Source organism: Triticum urartu, chromosome 3A (genome assembly GCF_056163025.1).
Source record: "Triticum urartu cultivar PI428250 chromosome 3A, HENAU_Tu73, whole genome shotgun sequence".
Classification (NCBI taxonomy): Eukaryota; Viridiplantae; Streptophyta; class Magnoliopsida; order Poales; family Poaceae; genus Triticum; species Triticum urartu.
In genome coordinates this window covers 732,281,267-732,294,375 of record NC_141875.1, presented here as the reverse complement: position 1 = coordinate 732,294,375, position 13,109 = coordinate 732,281,267, and the positions used below count along the sequence as shown (strand labels likewise).

The 13,109-nt window shown below is 49.1% G+C and overlaps 1 protein-coding gene across 12 annotated transcripts; it reads right to left on the bottom strand.

The window, feature by feature from the left end:
- Positions 1–1,488: 1,488 nt before the first annotated feature.
- Positions 1,489–7,274, bottom strand: LOC125546298 (acetyl-CoA carboxylase 1-like). Of its 12 annotated transcripts, none has more exons than XR_015599174.1 (9): positions 6,911–7,273; positions 5,983–6,075; positions 5,747–5,842; positions 5,239–5,418; positions 4,407–4,486; positions 4,098–4,270; positions 3,640–3,804; positions 3,279–3,342; positions 1,489–2,855 (listed from the first exon to the last, which is right to left on the bottom strand). XR_015599174.1 is itself a non-coding variant. In XM_087514347.1 (6 exons), exons 1-4 carry the CDS (start codon positions 6,992–6,994, stop codon positions 4,478–4,480), a joined length of 282 nt encoding a protein of 93 aa, XP_087370473.1. In that variant the 5' UTR covers positions 6,995–7,274; the 3' UTR covers positions 3,408–3,804; positions 4,098–4,307; positions 4,407–4,477. The 12 variants fall into 12 exon arrangements, 2 of the variants coding, with proteins under 2 accessions (XP_087370473.1, XP_087370472.1); XR_015599172.1 differs by having other exon boundaries at positions 1,489–2,852; XR_015599175.1 differs by lacking the exon at positions 3,279–3,342 and having other exon boundaries at positions 1,490–2,855; positions 6,911–7,272.
- Between the last annotated feature and the right edge of the window lie 5,835 nt (positions 7,275–13,109).

The following is a 13,109-nucleotide window of genomic DNA, read 5'->3' as shown; positions in this document are numbered from 1 at the left end:
GTATAGTTCGTTTGCTAGAGTTTTCCAATGTCAAAGTATCTTTTCCTTAGACCATGAGATCGTGTAACTCCCGGATACCGTAGGAGTGATTTGGGTATATCAAACGTCACAACGTAACTGGGTGACTATAAAGGTATACTACGGGTATCTCCGAAAGTGTCTGTTGGGTTGACATGGATCAAGACTGGGATTTGTCACTCCGTATGACGGAGAGGTATCACTGGGCCCACTCGGTAATGCATCATCATAATGAGCTCAAAGTGACCAAGTGTCTGGTCACGGGATCATGCATTATGGTACGAGTAAAGTGACTTGCCGGTAACGAGATTGAACGAGGTATTGGGATACCGACGATCGAATCTCGGGCAAGTAACATATTGATTGACAAAGGGAATTGCATACGGGGTTGATTGAATCCCCGACATCGTGGTTCATCCGATGAAATCATCGTGGAGCATGTGGGAGCCAACATGGGTATCCAGATCCCGCTGTTGGTTATTGACCGGAGAGTCGTCTCGGTCATGTCTGCGTGTCTCCCGAACCCGTAGGGTCTACACACTTAAGGTTCGGTGACGCTAGGGTTGTGAAGATATGTATATGCAGAAACCCGAATGTTGTTCGGAGTCCCGGATGAGATCCCGGACGTCACGAGGAGTTCCGGAATGGTCCGGAGGTAGAGAATTGTATATAGGAAATGTTGTTTCGACCATCGGGACAAGTTTCGGGGTTATCGATATTGTACCGGGACCACCGGAGGGGTCCCGGGGGCCCACCGGGTGGGGCCACCTGTCCCGGGGGGGCACATGGGCCGTAGGGGGTGCGCCTTGGCCTAGATGGGCCAAGGGCACCAGCCCTACTAGGCCCATGCGCCTAGGGTTTCCATGGGGGAGGAGTCCACCTAGTGGAAGGCACCCCGAGGTGCCTTGGGGGGGAGGGAATCCTCCCCCTGGCCGCCGCACCTAGGAGATCAGATCTCCTAGGCTGCGCACCACCCCCCTTGGCCCTCCTATATATAGTGGGGGAGAGGAGGGATTTCATACACCAGCCCCTGGCGCCTCCCTCTCTCCCCGTTACGTCTCCCTCGTAGTATAGGCGAAGCCCTGCTACTGTGACGCCCTGCATCCACCACCACGCCGTCGTGCTGCTGGATCTTCATCAACCTCTCCTTCTCCCTTGCTGGATCAAGAAGGAGGAGACGTCTCCCGTCCCGTACGTGTGTTGAACGCGGAGGTGCCGTCCGTTCGGCGCTGGTCATTGGTGATTTGGATCACGTCGAGTACGACTACATCATCACCGTTCTTTTGAACGCTTCCGTGCGCGATCTACAAAGGTATGTAGATGCATCCGATAGCTCGTTGCTAGTTGAACTCCTAGATGATCTTGGTGAAACGAGTAGGAAAATTTTTGTTTTCTGCAACGTTCCCCAACACGTGTCGCCCCCCGCAGGCGACCCGGGTGAAACCCTAGCCGTCGGGCCGCCACCCCTCCCCTATCCCCTTCCCCCCTCGCTGTCGCTGGCAGGCGCCGCCGGGCAAAGCCCACGCGGCATCGGCGGCGGCGGGGCACTTCTTCCCTCTCGCGAGGCCATGGTTGAGCGGGGCTGCCTGGCCAAGCAGAGGCGTGGGGGCTGCGCTGCGAGCTGGCTCTGACCGGCGCGGCGGATTTGGCGCTGCGGTGCACGCGCTGGTGTTTGCGGATGACGAGGGAAGGTGGAGGCCGATGGGCGTGAGGGTGTGATGCGGGCGGCTTGTCGGGGGCGATGTCTGTGTGGCGCCCTGGCGCTGCTCCCGGCGCGGTTCAGCATCGCGCGGGGCGCGGGATAAGCGCGGTTGGCGCCCCCTGCGCGGATCTGTTGGGCGGCGGCGCCGGTGCGCAAGGAGATTGGGCGACACGGCTGTGAGGGGCTCCAAGCCCGATCTGATTTTGGGCGGTCCTGCGCCCAGATCTCGATGGCCGGTGGCGCCTGGATTGGAGAGGCGGGAGCGGCGGTGCCGGTGGGTGCTGGTGGTTTCCTCCTTGCAAGCGTGTGCACGTCCAGCTCCTGGAGCAGGGGCGCCGTCCAGCTTGTTGGTGCTAGAGGAAGCTCGGGCAGACCAGATCTAGCACGGAGGTCCGGTCCTTGCGTGCAGCGGTGCGAGCACGTTAAGTTTTGGCCTGGTTTTTGCTCTGTTTCGGCGCGCTGCGGTGCGGGCCGGTCAGCGATGGTTCTACTTCAGTTTTTCCTGGTGCGCTGCGGTGCGAAGTCTCGCCAGATCTGCGCACGGAGCTGGAGGACGACCGAAGCCGATTTGGTTCGCCCAGGTCCTGCGTGCGGCGGTGCGGACCGGCCAGGTTTGACGTGTGCTCGCCTAGGTTCTGCGTGCGGCGGCGACTATCCCGTGTTTAGTAGTGTGTGCTTGGCCTTGTTCTGCCCGGTGGTGCTGGTTTGGTCTCGGATCCTGGATGGTTGGCGGAAGGCTTAGCTCCGGATGAAAAATCCTGCATCGACTTCGTCGGTGCCGACGGTAACGGCATCTATGGATGTTGTCTTCCTCCTTGGAGGTGCCGCCGTGGAGCTCATTGCTCTTCCTGCCTCATGGCTGAGGTCTCCGGGTGAAAACCTAAAATCTGGCGGAGCTAGATCGGATGACAGCGGTGTTCTCGATACCACTTCCTTCTTGGAGGCGTCATCTTGGAGGCCTCGACGACGGATTCCGATGGTGTGCACGGTTGCTGGCGGATCTTGGGTTTGTGTTGGTGCCGGCAGGGTTCTGTTTTCTTTCTTTTCTTTCTGCACTAGCCCTTTTGCGATGCTTTCCTCCTTTGGAGGTGTTCTTGTTCTCTTCTTCTGATCAATGAATTTGGCAGTCCTCCTGCTAACGTTCAAAAAACATTAGATGAGTTATCATCAGAAAAAGCTTTTGCAAAAGTAGTGCAACATTCCCGTAGATTGCTGTCATCCAAGGACATCAGATTTTTTAAATTGCATACAAACCAAAACACCTTTTTAAATTTCTTCAACTGCTCAAAGAGGTCCATGAAAGAATTGAAGTGTCAACGATGGCTAGAAAATTATGAAGAAAAGAGGATACAGAAAATTAGAAATTTATACATCGGATGATTGAAACCCTAGACGTGTAGATAGAATGACAGAAAATTAGGATGGATCATGGATGGATGAATAGTTGAATATGTACTAATAAAGAATAAAAAGAACTACAGAAATAGGGCTTTGGGGGGAATCGGGGATGGATCAGGTCATCAGGAACATGTACATGAATGGATTCATGGATATGTACCGTTTAGTATAGATACTAGTGGCAGGGGCGCGCCTCCTCTGCGGTCCTTTGCGCACCAATCCAGCTGTTTTATTTGTGAACGTGCGTATGGAACCCAGATGGACACCAGTTGTTCAAAAAAGAGCACAATTAACATAGGTGCAGCAGCAAACCGTTTAGTGGTAGGTCTATATTAACATAGAGAGGTCATATTCTTGCAGAGTGGATTAGAAGCACGTCCTAGAAGCACGTCCAACAGGTAAAATGATAACCAGAGATACATAGCTCTCTACTGCCAAAAAGAATCAGAAATACATAGCATCTAAAACTGAATGCTAGCTACTACGTTGATTCTTCCTTTTTGAGGGAGTGAACGGTGTACCTCGGCGCCCATCTTTATATGTTGTTGCTTCCTGCACCCGCTGCAGCTGGCACCACGCCTCACCTCATGGTCGCTGCCGAGCAGCCGATCAGCTCCATCTTGCCCGTCGTTAGGAAGTTGGCCCACTCCAATGCCCCGGAGTGACCAGCATGATCCGCAAGAACCCTATAAAATCAAGAAGTTCAGGGACATGGGCAAGATCTTTGTATAAAACGACCAAAGAATTCGATATAGAGAGTGAAAAAGGAGGCAAACTCATTCTGCAACTTCTTAAGCTTTAGCTCCCCAGATTTATTATCTTACAGTAAAGTGAAAGATAATCAAAACAAGACTTTATAGATAATCAAAATAAGAACTCATTCTGGCGAATTTAAGGTCCTACTCTTATCATGAGCTGCAGGGACAAGTTCATGCCTACCATATGCACACGAAGGGTTTAAAAAACACGACATAATTACCTAAAATATGCAGGTGGAATTTCCAGTTTGCTCCATTACGTTAGTAGCCCTGCCCAATGAGAATTTGAGACATGCCAGCCACCAAGATCAGGAACAGGCAAATCACAGGGGAGACAAAGTGGGGTTGGGGAAGGAGGAGCTACTGCCCGTGAAGCAAGCTTGAAAATTTCCCCCTGGGGTAACCAAAGGCGAATAACTTCAGCGAGCGATCTCCAAAAGAGAGCCATTGTTAGTACTCCCTCCGTTCCAAATTACTCGTCGTAAAAATGGATGTATCTAGAACTAAAATACATCTAGATACATCCATACCTGTGACAAGTAATTTGGAACGGAGGGAGTAGAATATAAGGGTTGTGTACATGTAACTTCGGCATCCTTCCCTAATTCAGCTGCACATCAAGAAAAAATTCAGTCAAACAGAATGTTTAGAACTTCAGCATCATTTTCAGCCTAGAACTAAAAAGCAGCTAAATTTCATCGCTGATATCAATAGTGGTAGAGGCAAACTTATGTAATTCTGTCTACTAATGTAAAAATGAGCACAATTAAAGAAATCTTAGGTGTTCTTTTTCGATTCGTGCTTATTTACCCCTTGTATATGTGAGTTAAAATAAATACACAGCAAGCTAGTTCTACAGGTTTTTGGATAGCAGCGACTTATGTTTGCGCAGAGACTGATTTAAATGGGCTAATCCTGCCACCCAGAGGCTGAATTTGATGAACACATATGAAATAATAAACTCAGATTGCAAAAGGGGCTATATACAGAAGGGAGTATAAAATCAACCATCAGCCTACCAAGGTTCAGATAATGATAGAAAATACTAACATCGATACCCATGTCCCAAAGAAAAGAGAACGAATGCGAGCCATAAACAGAATTAGCAAGTTTGAGATGAAGAGGTGCAAATACTAAGCAGAGAATCTACTAAGGATGATATAGCTAAAGTGAATCCCTAATGTTTGGTGGTGCTAGTATCCATTTGGAAGACCAAACTTTAACTTAGCTTAGCGGGTTGATTGCATGAAGTAGCATCAGTATGTGTGTCTCAGAACTGTTACGCATCAATTATTGGAAGCCGCAACAGCAATATAAGGGCTCAACTGAATCAGCTTCTATCGAACGAACGAACGAACTGACCTCGATTGAAACCTTGAGTTTTCCGGCACCGAGCAGAGCAGAGCAGATCTCAGTCACTCACCAGAAATCAAGACGAAATCGTGCGCACGCACGAGCGCACCTCGAATCGTAAGCCAAAGGATAAGGAAGCCCCCGATCAGATCGAAACCGAATGGACGGGCCCTGCCATTCGGCAGCGCGCTAGCTCAGGGAGAGAGAGGCCGACGTCCCGACACATATATCAATACAGGAAGAAAAGGTTTCTTCTTGAATTTGAAATGCAACATTCAACTATTTAGTACAGTATAAGTATAACTGACAGAAATAAACGATTGCATTGGAGGAAATCCTAAGACTTAAATTTTGTATAACTCGTGCAACATTTTGCACTTTGCTACATCGTCCAATGAAGTTGTAATTCCTTGAAGCTGTAGAACTTCTACCAATACTCAGTACACAAATGTTTGGCTCAGACTAATTCCAACAAAACTGATATTGAACAACACAATGTTTCAGGAGAATAACGAACCTTTTGGTGCCTTCTTTGAACACTACAGTCTCGACTGTCCAGTGCTGCCACGTTGTCATGCTTGTTACAGAGCAATTGAACCTCTAGATGTTGGCTCTACAAAGAAATAACAGAAAGGCAAGATTGTAGATAAATAAACTCTATCAGTACAGAAGAAGCACTTGCTGAATACTGAACATGAGTAACACAAAGATACAATAGAAAATAATTACTGTTATCAGTGTATCATGTATGACCTGAGATGCCACTTTCATCATAAATATAGGAGATCCAGGAACTTCTCCTTGCACTTGCTTAAACAAGGCTCTGACCTCATCATCGTTGTGTACCTGTAAAACCATTTGGATGGCATAAAAATCATCTTTGGTTAATATACAATATTTGCAGAAAACTTGAGTTCATTTTGTATGGACAGTGGACATTTCCATGCAACTGTTTGGAAGTAGAGCATTCAATCTCACTATGGTAGAGTTGAATTAAAAATATTAAAAGAATATCAGCCTCCCTTATTCCTTTACAACCCCCACCCCATGATAAATTTTTGCCCAAAAACAAACATGTCATTATTCTGTTCTTAGTCTCAACTACGTACAGATTATTATACAACATTTCCACTGCCCTGCCCTGAACATTAGTACAAGAGACCCAAGTACAAATAAAGGACCTAAAATGTCCCTACAAACAAAACAAAATTACAAACTTGCACCTAGCACACATATATCCTACTTATCCGTACACAGTCTACAACTTATCCAGTAGACCCGCAAGGGCAAAAGGTACTTTACGTATTGAACTGAAATTAGGAGAAAAATGACTTGAAGGTACAACAGAAATCTGATTTGATCAGATTAATATGCAATAAATGCAAAGCATGCCTGCTCGAGTTGGATCAATGTCAAACTAAAAAAGCTCAAATCAAATGTATGTATCTGAAACATTAGAATTATCTCCAAATCATGCAGAAATTGAACTGTTCCATGTGAAATTCCTAAAAAAAAACTCATTACCCTGCAAGTAGTGCTGCACTTGAGTGCATTCTCGAGTCATACAGATTCCTAGTTTCCTACTGCTACAAAGCTATAATAATCATTGGATTAGTGCAAGGAACAGAAGTGTAACGATGTGTAGTGGATTCAAGAAGTGGGAGGGAGGTGCAGGGGTTACCTTTTTGCAGGTCAACGGGGAGGCGAGGTAGTAGATGCAGTCAGTTCTCCGACCACGCCACAGCTCCTCCTCGTCAACCGGCATGTGCGGCGACGGAATCCATCGCTGCAGTAGAGCGAGCAAGGCCGAGCAGCTGAATCAAAGGAAGCAACATAGGAATGAAGCGGAAGCACTTCTCCTTGACCTGGATTTATTATTTCCACCATCAAGCCGAGCCTGCCGCCTCCCCCATGACAGATCAAACCACCACCAGCACCTGCTCGCTTGCATAGGCGAGGAGATGAAGACGAGGACGAGGGCTGGGGAGACTGGCGGGGACGGGGGCGGGGGCAGGAGTAGGCGGTGGTCCAGCGAGGAGACAGAAGGACAGTGCACGCTGGGAGCAGAGTTTGAGTTTGTTGAGTCTGAGTCTAGTATAGCGATGCATGCCATCATGGTGAAGTGGACTGATGGATTAGCAGAGGTGAGACCTGATCGTCAGTCAAGTGAACCAGGAGTTGTGAGTACATGCAAGTACTAGTTAGATTTAGTCAAGAACTAGCTTAGTGGTCGTTCTGTTAGTGTGAAGCTGCATGCACCCGTGTAGTGTGAAGTCCCAGTAGCCAAGTCGTGATCAGATGGACGTGGAGCTAGAGAAGCGGATCGCGGTGCCGTTGTGGACTAGCTCCTTCGTGGCAGTGACTCAACGTGTGTGCGTGTGGGTAGTGGTGAGTAGAAATCGGAGCAAGCCGGTGTGTGGCTTGGTCAGTGCGTTTGCTCCCCTTTAAAAGGAGTTGTAATCAGTTTGTTTGATTAAGCAAAAAAAAGAACAAGAGAAAAGCGGCAGAAGTGCGTTGCCACCAAAAGCTCTGTGTGTTCTTGTGTGCTGTGTGTGTGCCTGCCTGAGTTCATCTCCTATCCTGGGTAGAGATTACATTTGGTATTAAGAGCCATGGTGACTGAAGGTTCGCGCACTCCGTCGCCGGGTCGCCGCCGTGTCTCGGCCTCACCGGTGGTGCGCCGAGGCCGGAGCCCGACGCGGCGTGGCTGCCGCGAGGTGGTGGTGCAGCAGGAGGTCGTCCACCAGGCCAGCAGCACCGTCGTCTACCCGCCGCTGACGGCGACGAACTACTTCGAGTGGTCGCTGATCATGAAGGTGAACATGGAGGCCCAACGCGTGTGGGACGCCATCGAGGGAGGCGGGACATTCAGCCAGGACAGGGCGGTGCTTGCGGCAATTCTGCGAGCCGTGCCGGAGGAGATGCACTCCACGCTTGCCGTGAAGGCGACGGCAAAGGAGGCATGGGATGCCATCAAGATCATGCGGGTCGGCGATGCCCGCGTCCGTGAGGCCAAGGCGCAGACTCTTCTCAAGGAGTTTGATGCCGTCCGCATGAGGAGCGGGGAGACCCTCGATGAGCTCGCCATGCGCATGAACGGGATCGCCAACAAGCTGCGCACGCTCGGTGAGAACCTCGACGAGGTGAAGGTCGTGAAGAAGCTTCTCCGCATCGTGCCGTCCAAGTATACCCAGGTAGCCATTGCCATTGAACAACTTCTTGATCTTAAAACCATGTCCATGGAAGAGCTTGTGGGAAGGCTCAAAACGGCGGAGGACCGGAGCGACTTGGACGAGGGCGCCAGCAACTACGACCAGGGTGGTGGGAGTCGCCTGGTCCTCACGGAGGAGGAGTGGCTTGCTCGCCACCGCAGCGGCACCGGCAAGAAGAAGGGCAACTTCGACATACGCAAGGTGCGTTGCTACAACTGTCAAGAGTACGGGCATTACTCCAAGGACTGCACCGAGCCAAGGAAGCAGCGGGCGCTTCTTGCTGCCGCGACGGCCGACGACGAGCCGGGGCTGCTGTGATGCTACGGCATGGGAGTTCCCAATAAAAGACAACAAGATTAAGGGGGTGATTGTTGGTGTTAATCTTGTTGTTTAGGAGTTTATTATGTTTTATTTCTGTTTGAGTTTGTTGAGTCTGAGTCTAGTATAGCGATGCATGCCATCATGGTGAAGTGGACTGATGGATTAGCAGAGGTGAGACCTGATCATCAGTCAAGTGAACCAGGAGTTGTGAGTACATGCAAGTACTAGTTAGATTTAGTCAAGAACTAGCTTAGTGGTCGTTCTGTTAGTGTGAAGCTGCATGCACCGGTGTAGTGTGGAGTCCCAGTAGCCAAGTCGTGATCAGATGGACGTGGAGCTAGAGAAGCGGATCGCGGTGCCGTTGTGGACTAGCTCCTTCGTGGCAGTGACTCAACGTGTGTGCGTGTGGGTAGTGGTGAGTAGAAATCGGAGCAAGCCGGTGTGTGGCTTGGTCGGTACGTTTGCTCCCTTTTAAAAGGAGTTGTAATCAGTTTGTTTGATTAAGCAAAAAAAAGAACAAGAGAAAAGCGGCAGAAGTGCGTTGCCACCAAAAGCTCTGTATGTTCTTGTGTGCTGTGTGTGCCTGCATGAGTTCATCTCCTATCCTAGGTAGAGATTACACACGGGCGCAGCGCGCATGAAGATGGAGGACGGCAGCGACGTGGCGAGGGAGCCAGACCACGGCGGTACCATCAGCCGCGGCGTTGTCTGGCTGGCCGCCTTCACCGGCGCCGTCTGTGTGGTCATGGGCGTGATGTATGGGCTGGCTTTCTGCTGCAGCAGTAGCTGCTGGTGCCAAGGGGTCCCATGGTTCGTCCTCGTAGTGTTGGGCGCGGTCGTGGCCACCGGGTGCGGCATCTGGGCCATCCTCGCCCTCCGCTTGTGCTGCGGTTGATGGCGGTCCGGCTGCCTCGAGAGGCTCCATGACGGTGTGCTCCAGTCCATGCTTAGTTGGTCCATTCATTAGAGCTAGCTTGTGTCGCATCCATGCACGTATTCGTTAGTTACATCATTGTGTATGTGATCACGTGACCTGTATAATTCTATCGCACTTCAATTTCTTGTTGGCAATATTTTGCAGTTCAAACCGTTACTCTAGGTATGATATGTTCTCACAATTGACTTCGTGTTGACGATTGATTCAATACTAAATCTCACTTTTCTCTTACCATTAAATATTAGGCCAGTACTAGGCGCCGGCCAGCCATATCTTTCGCCCAGCCGTGCGCTAGCCCTCAGATTGGTCCCCACATAGCCGTCAGATGGGCTTTCTTCCGCATCATCTCTCTCGCCTCCTGCGTAAAAATCTGAGAAGAAAACTCTGGAGACATGGCGGCTGCCCCTCGTCCATGTTGGACAGCGCGCATCCTCGCTGTCGACCGTCGCAGCCGACACTCGCCCCTCGCCGGTGCTACCCTCCCTCCCTCCCTTGCCCCTGCAGAGTTAGTGGAGACGATAATTGGTTCGAAGCCAACAACCATGGTAACAAAATTCTGCTTTGGTTCCAGCAAAACCAAAAACGATGGAAGCAAAATTGCAAAATTCGGCGATGTTCCAGCAAACTGAAAACAGCGGTGGTAGCAAAAATTGAATTTTGTTCCAGCAAACAAAAACGTCATTGGTAGCATAAACTACAAAAATTGGGCGTTAGTAAGGCAAAAACAAAAATGCCCGTTGTAGCATAAAATGCAGCTGGTTCGAGCAAACCAAATCGTTGGTGGTAGCAAAATTGCAAAAAAAAATGGCATTGGTTCCAGCAAAACCCAAACGGCGGTGATAGCAAAAATTTGTGTTGGTTACAACAAACCTAAAAACAGTAATAGCAAAAATATAAAATTTGTCCAAACCAAAACATTGGTTCCAGCAGTGATACAGCAACGTCACACACCATTCTCAATAGCCCACCCAGCCTTGCAGCACCGAGCAACTGGTAGCAGCAAAGAGAAAAGAGCACACAACACGTAGCAGTTTCGGCGAGGTATGCGGCAAGGAACAACACATGGATGGCATGGCAGGCCGGCCTACAACGCTGGCTGACTTGCATGAGCCACCTTCATCCTCGCAGCAGTGGGGTGGCGAGGTTTGAGGACCTATGATTGAAGAGAAGCCAGAGAACATGAGGAGGCTCCCGAAAGATTTATGTCCAAGGACGGAAAATGTGTAAGAGACATGAGAGCATAAGCACAGATTAACTGAGAAAACTACTTCAATCGAGATATTTTGAGGTGAGAGGATAACGGTAGGGAAGAAAAAGCGGCGTGTGGGCCCCAAGGAGGCACAGCAATCTACTGAATCAAACAACTTTCCAAAAAAAAATCATTATGATAGTTCATACGGTTAAGTGTATGTGCATGTGTATGAGCGTTTGCGTCTGTATTGTGTTAAGAAAAGATAAAAAGTATTTTGTAAGTTCTGTAAAAGATAAAAAAAAAGGTTTATTGGACGGTGCTAGTGGCTGGCCCATATAAGGCCTTTCATATGTTTATGGATAAACGACAACCCTTCGCTTAAGTCGCTGGATAGGAGGATTGGTTGAACATGTATGCTAGTACATAGCAAGATCCTATCTAAATTACCAAAACCATTAGTTGAGGGGTACTCGTTGTAAAGATCACTCCAACTTTTCTGGTTGCGACAAGTGGCGCACATGCAACGCGCCCCTTGTTGTAACCTGGGAGTTTTCCCTTTTTTCCTAGATCCGTTATTCAAAACATTTTATCTCTCAAACCGTGCGTCCAAATCTCGAACCGCTTTCACCATTGGATTCCTCGCTTCGAGATCTTCAAAACTAGATCCACGTTGATAGGTTTTGACGAACTTTTTTTCATGTAAAAAACCGGACGGAAAAACTGAACCAGGAGCACGGGTTTTTTCCCTTTTCGAAAGAGGCACGCCCGTGCCTCTCATGAAATCTCAACCGTGCCTCTCATGGAAGCAAAATCGTGACTCTCGCGGAAGGAAAAAAATGCATTTTTTTCTGTTTCCAAGGAGGCACGGTCGTGACTCTTGTGAAAGCACAACCGTGCCTGTTGCGGGAGCAAAACCGTGACTCTCGTGAAAGAAAAAAAACTGAAAACACATATTTTTCCCTTTCCGAAAGGTACGGCCATGACTCTCACGAAAGCACAACCGTGCCTCTCGCCAAAGCAAAACCGTGACTCGCAAAAAAAAACACGTTTTTTCATTTCCGAGAGGCACGGCCGTGACTCTCGCTAAAGCACAATCATGCCTCTCGCGGAAGCAAAACCGTGACTCTCGCGAAAGAAAAAAAAATAGAAAACGCGTTTTCTTCGTTTCCGAGAGGCACGACCGTGACTCTCGCTAAAGCACACCCGTGCCTCTCGCGGAAGCAAAACCGTGACTCTCGCGAAAGGAAAAAAACGCATTTTTCCACGCAAAATTTTTTTAAAATTTTTTATCGAAAAGGTAAGAAAGACCGATGGAAAACCAAAACGTCAAAAAAAACAGAAAAATACAAGGCCGAAAACACGTGCGGAAAAATAAAAAAAACAAAATCTGAAGGAAGCACCCAGAGCGCGACACGTGGCAAACGGCTGAGAGCGCGACAAGTGGCGCTGATCGTTGCGAGGCTCCCGAAGGAGCGCTCGTTAACTAGTTGGTTTTATAAATTACTACATGATGCAAGGTGATAGGAGGTCAGGTTAGATACGACCCACGGAATCACTTCAAAATTAAGTTGTAATTACAGATTTTCCGTTGTAAGTTGAATAGATAGGCCGTGAAGCACTAGCTTATTAGGTAGGGGTAAAGCTACGTAACGCAAGCACGTCATCACCGCCCTGCTATCGATCAAGCATGGAGCTGGAGGACGGCCGCGGCGTGGCGACGGAGCCAGACCGCGGCAATACATTCAGCCGCAGCGTGGGCTGGCTAATGGCCTTCACCGGCGCCACGTCTGTGGTTGTCGCCGTCGGGGGCGCGCTGCTCGCCTGCTGCACCCACCAGCGGCATAATAGCTGTCGGTGTGAAGGGTTCCCATGGGTTGTCGCCGTGGAGCTTGGGTCGTTCCTGGTCATCGGGTTCGCCATCTGGGCCTGCCTCGCGCTCCGCTTCTGCTGCTGCTGCTGGCGGTCCGGCTGCCTCGACGAGCGGCCCGACGGCGTGATGGATGCTGTTTAGGTTTTTTTTGTGGATGATGATATTTAGTTAGTTCGTTAATTAGAGCTATTATTATACATTATTGTGTGCGTAATCACGTGAATTATATATTTATTGCATATCGAAATCTCATAGACAAAATTTTACAGCTCAAACAGTCGCTCTAGTTATGATATACTTTCATCATTTATTTCGTGTTCACGATTGATTCGAAACAAATTTTACTAG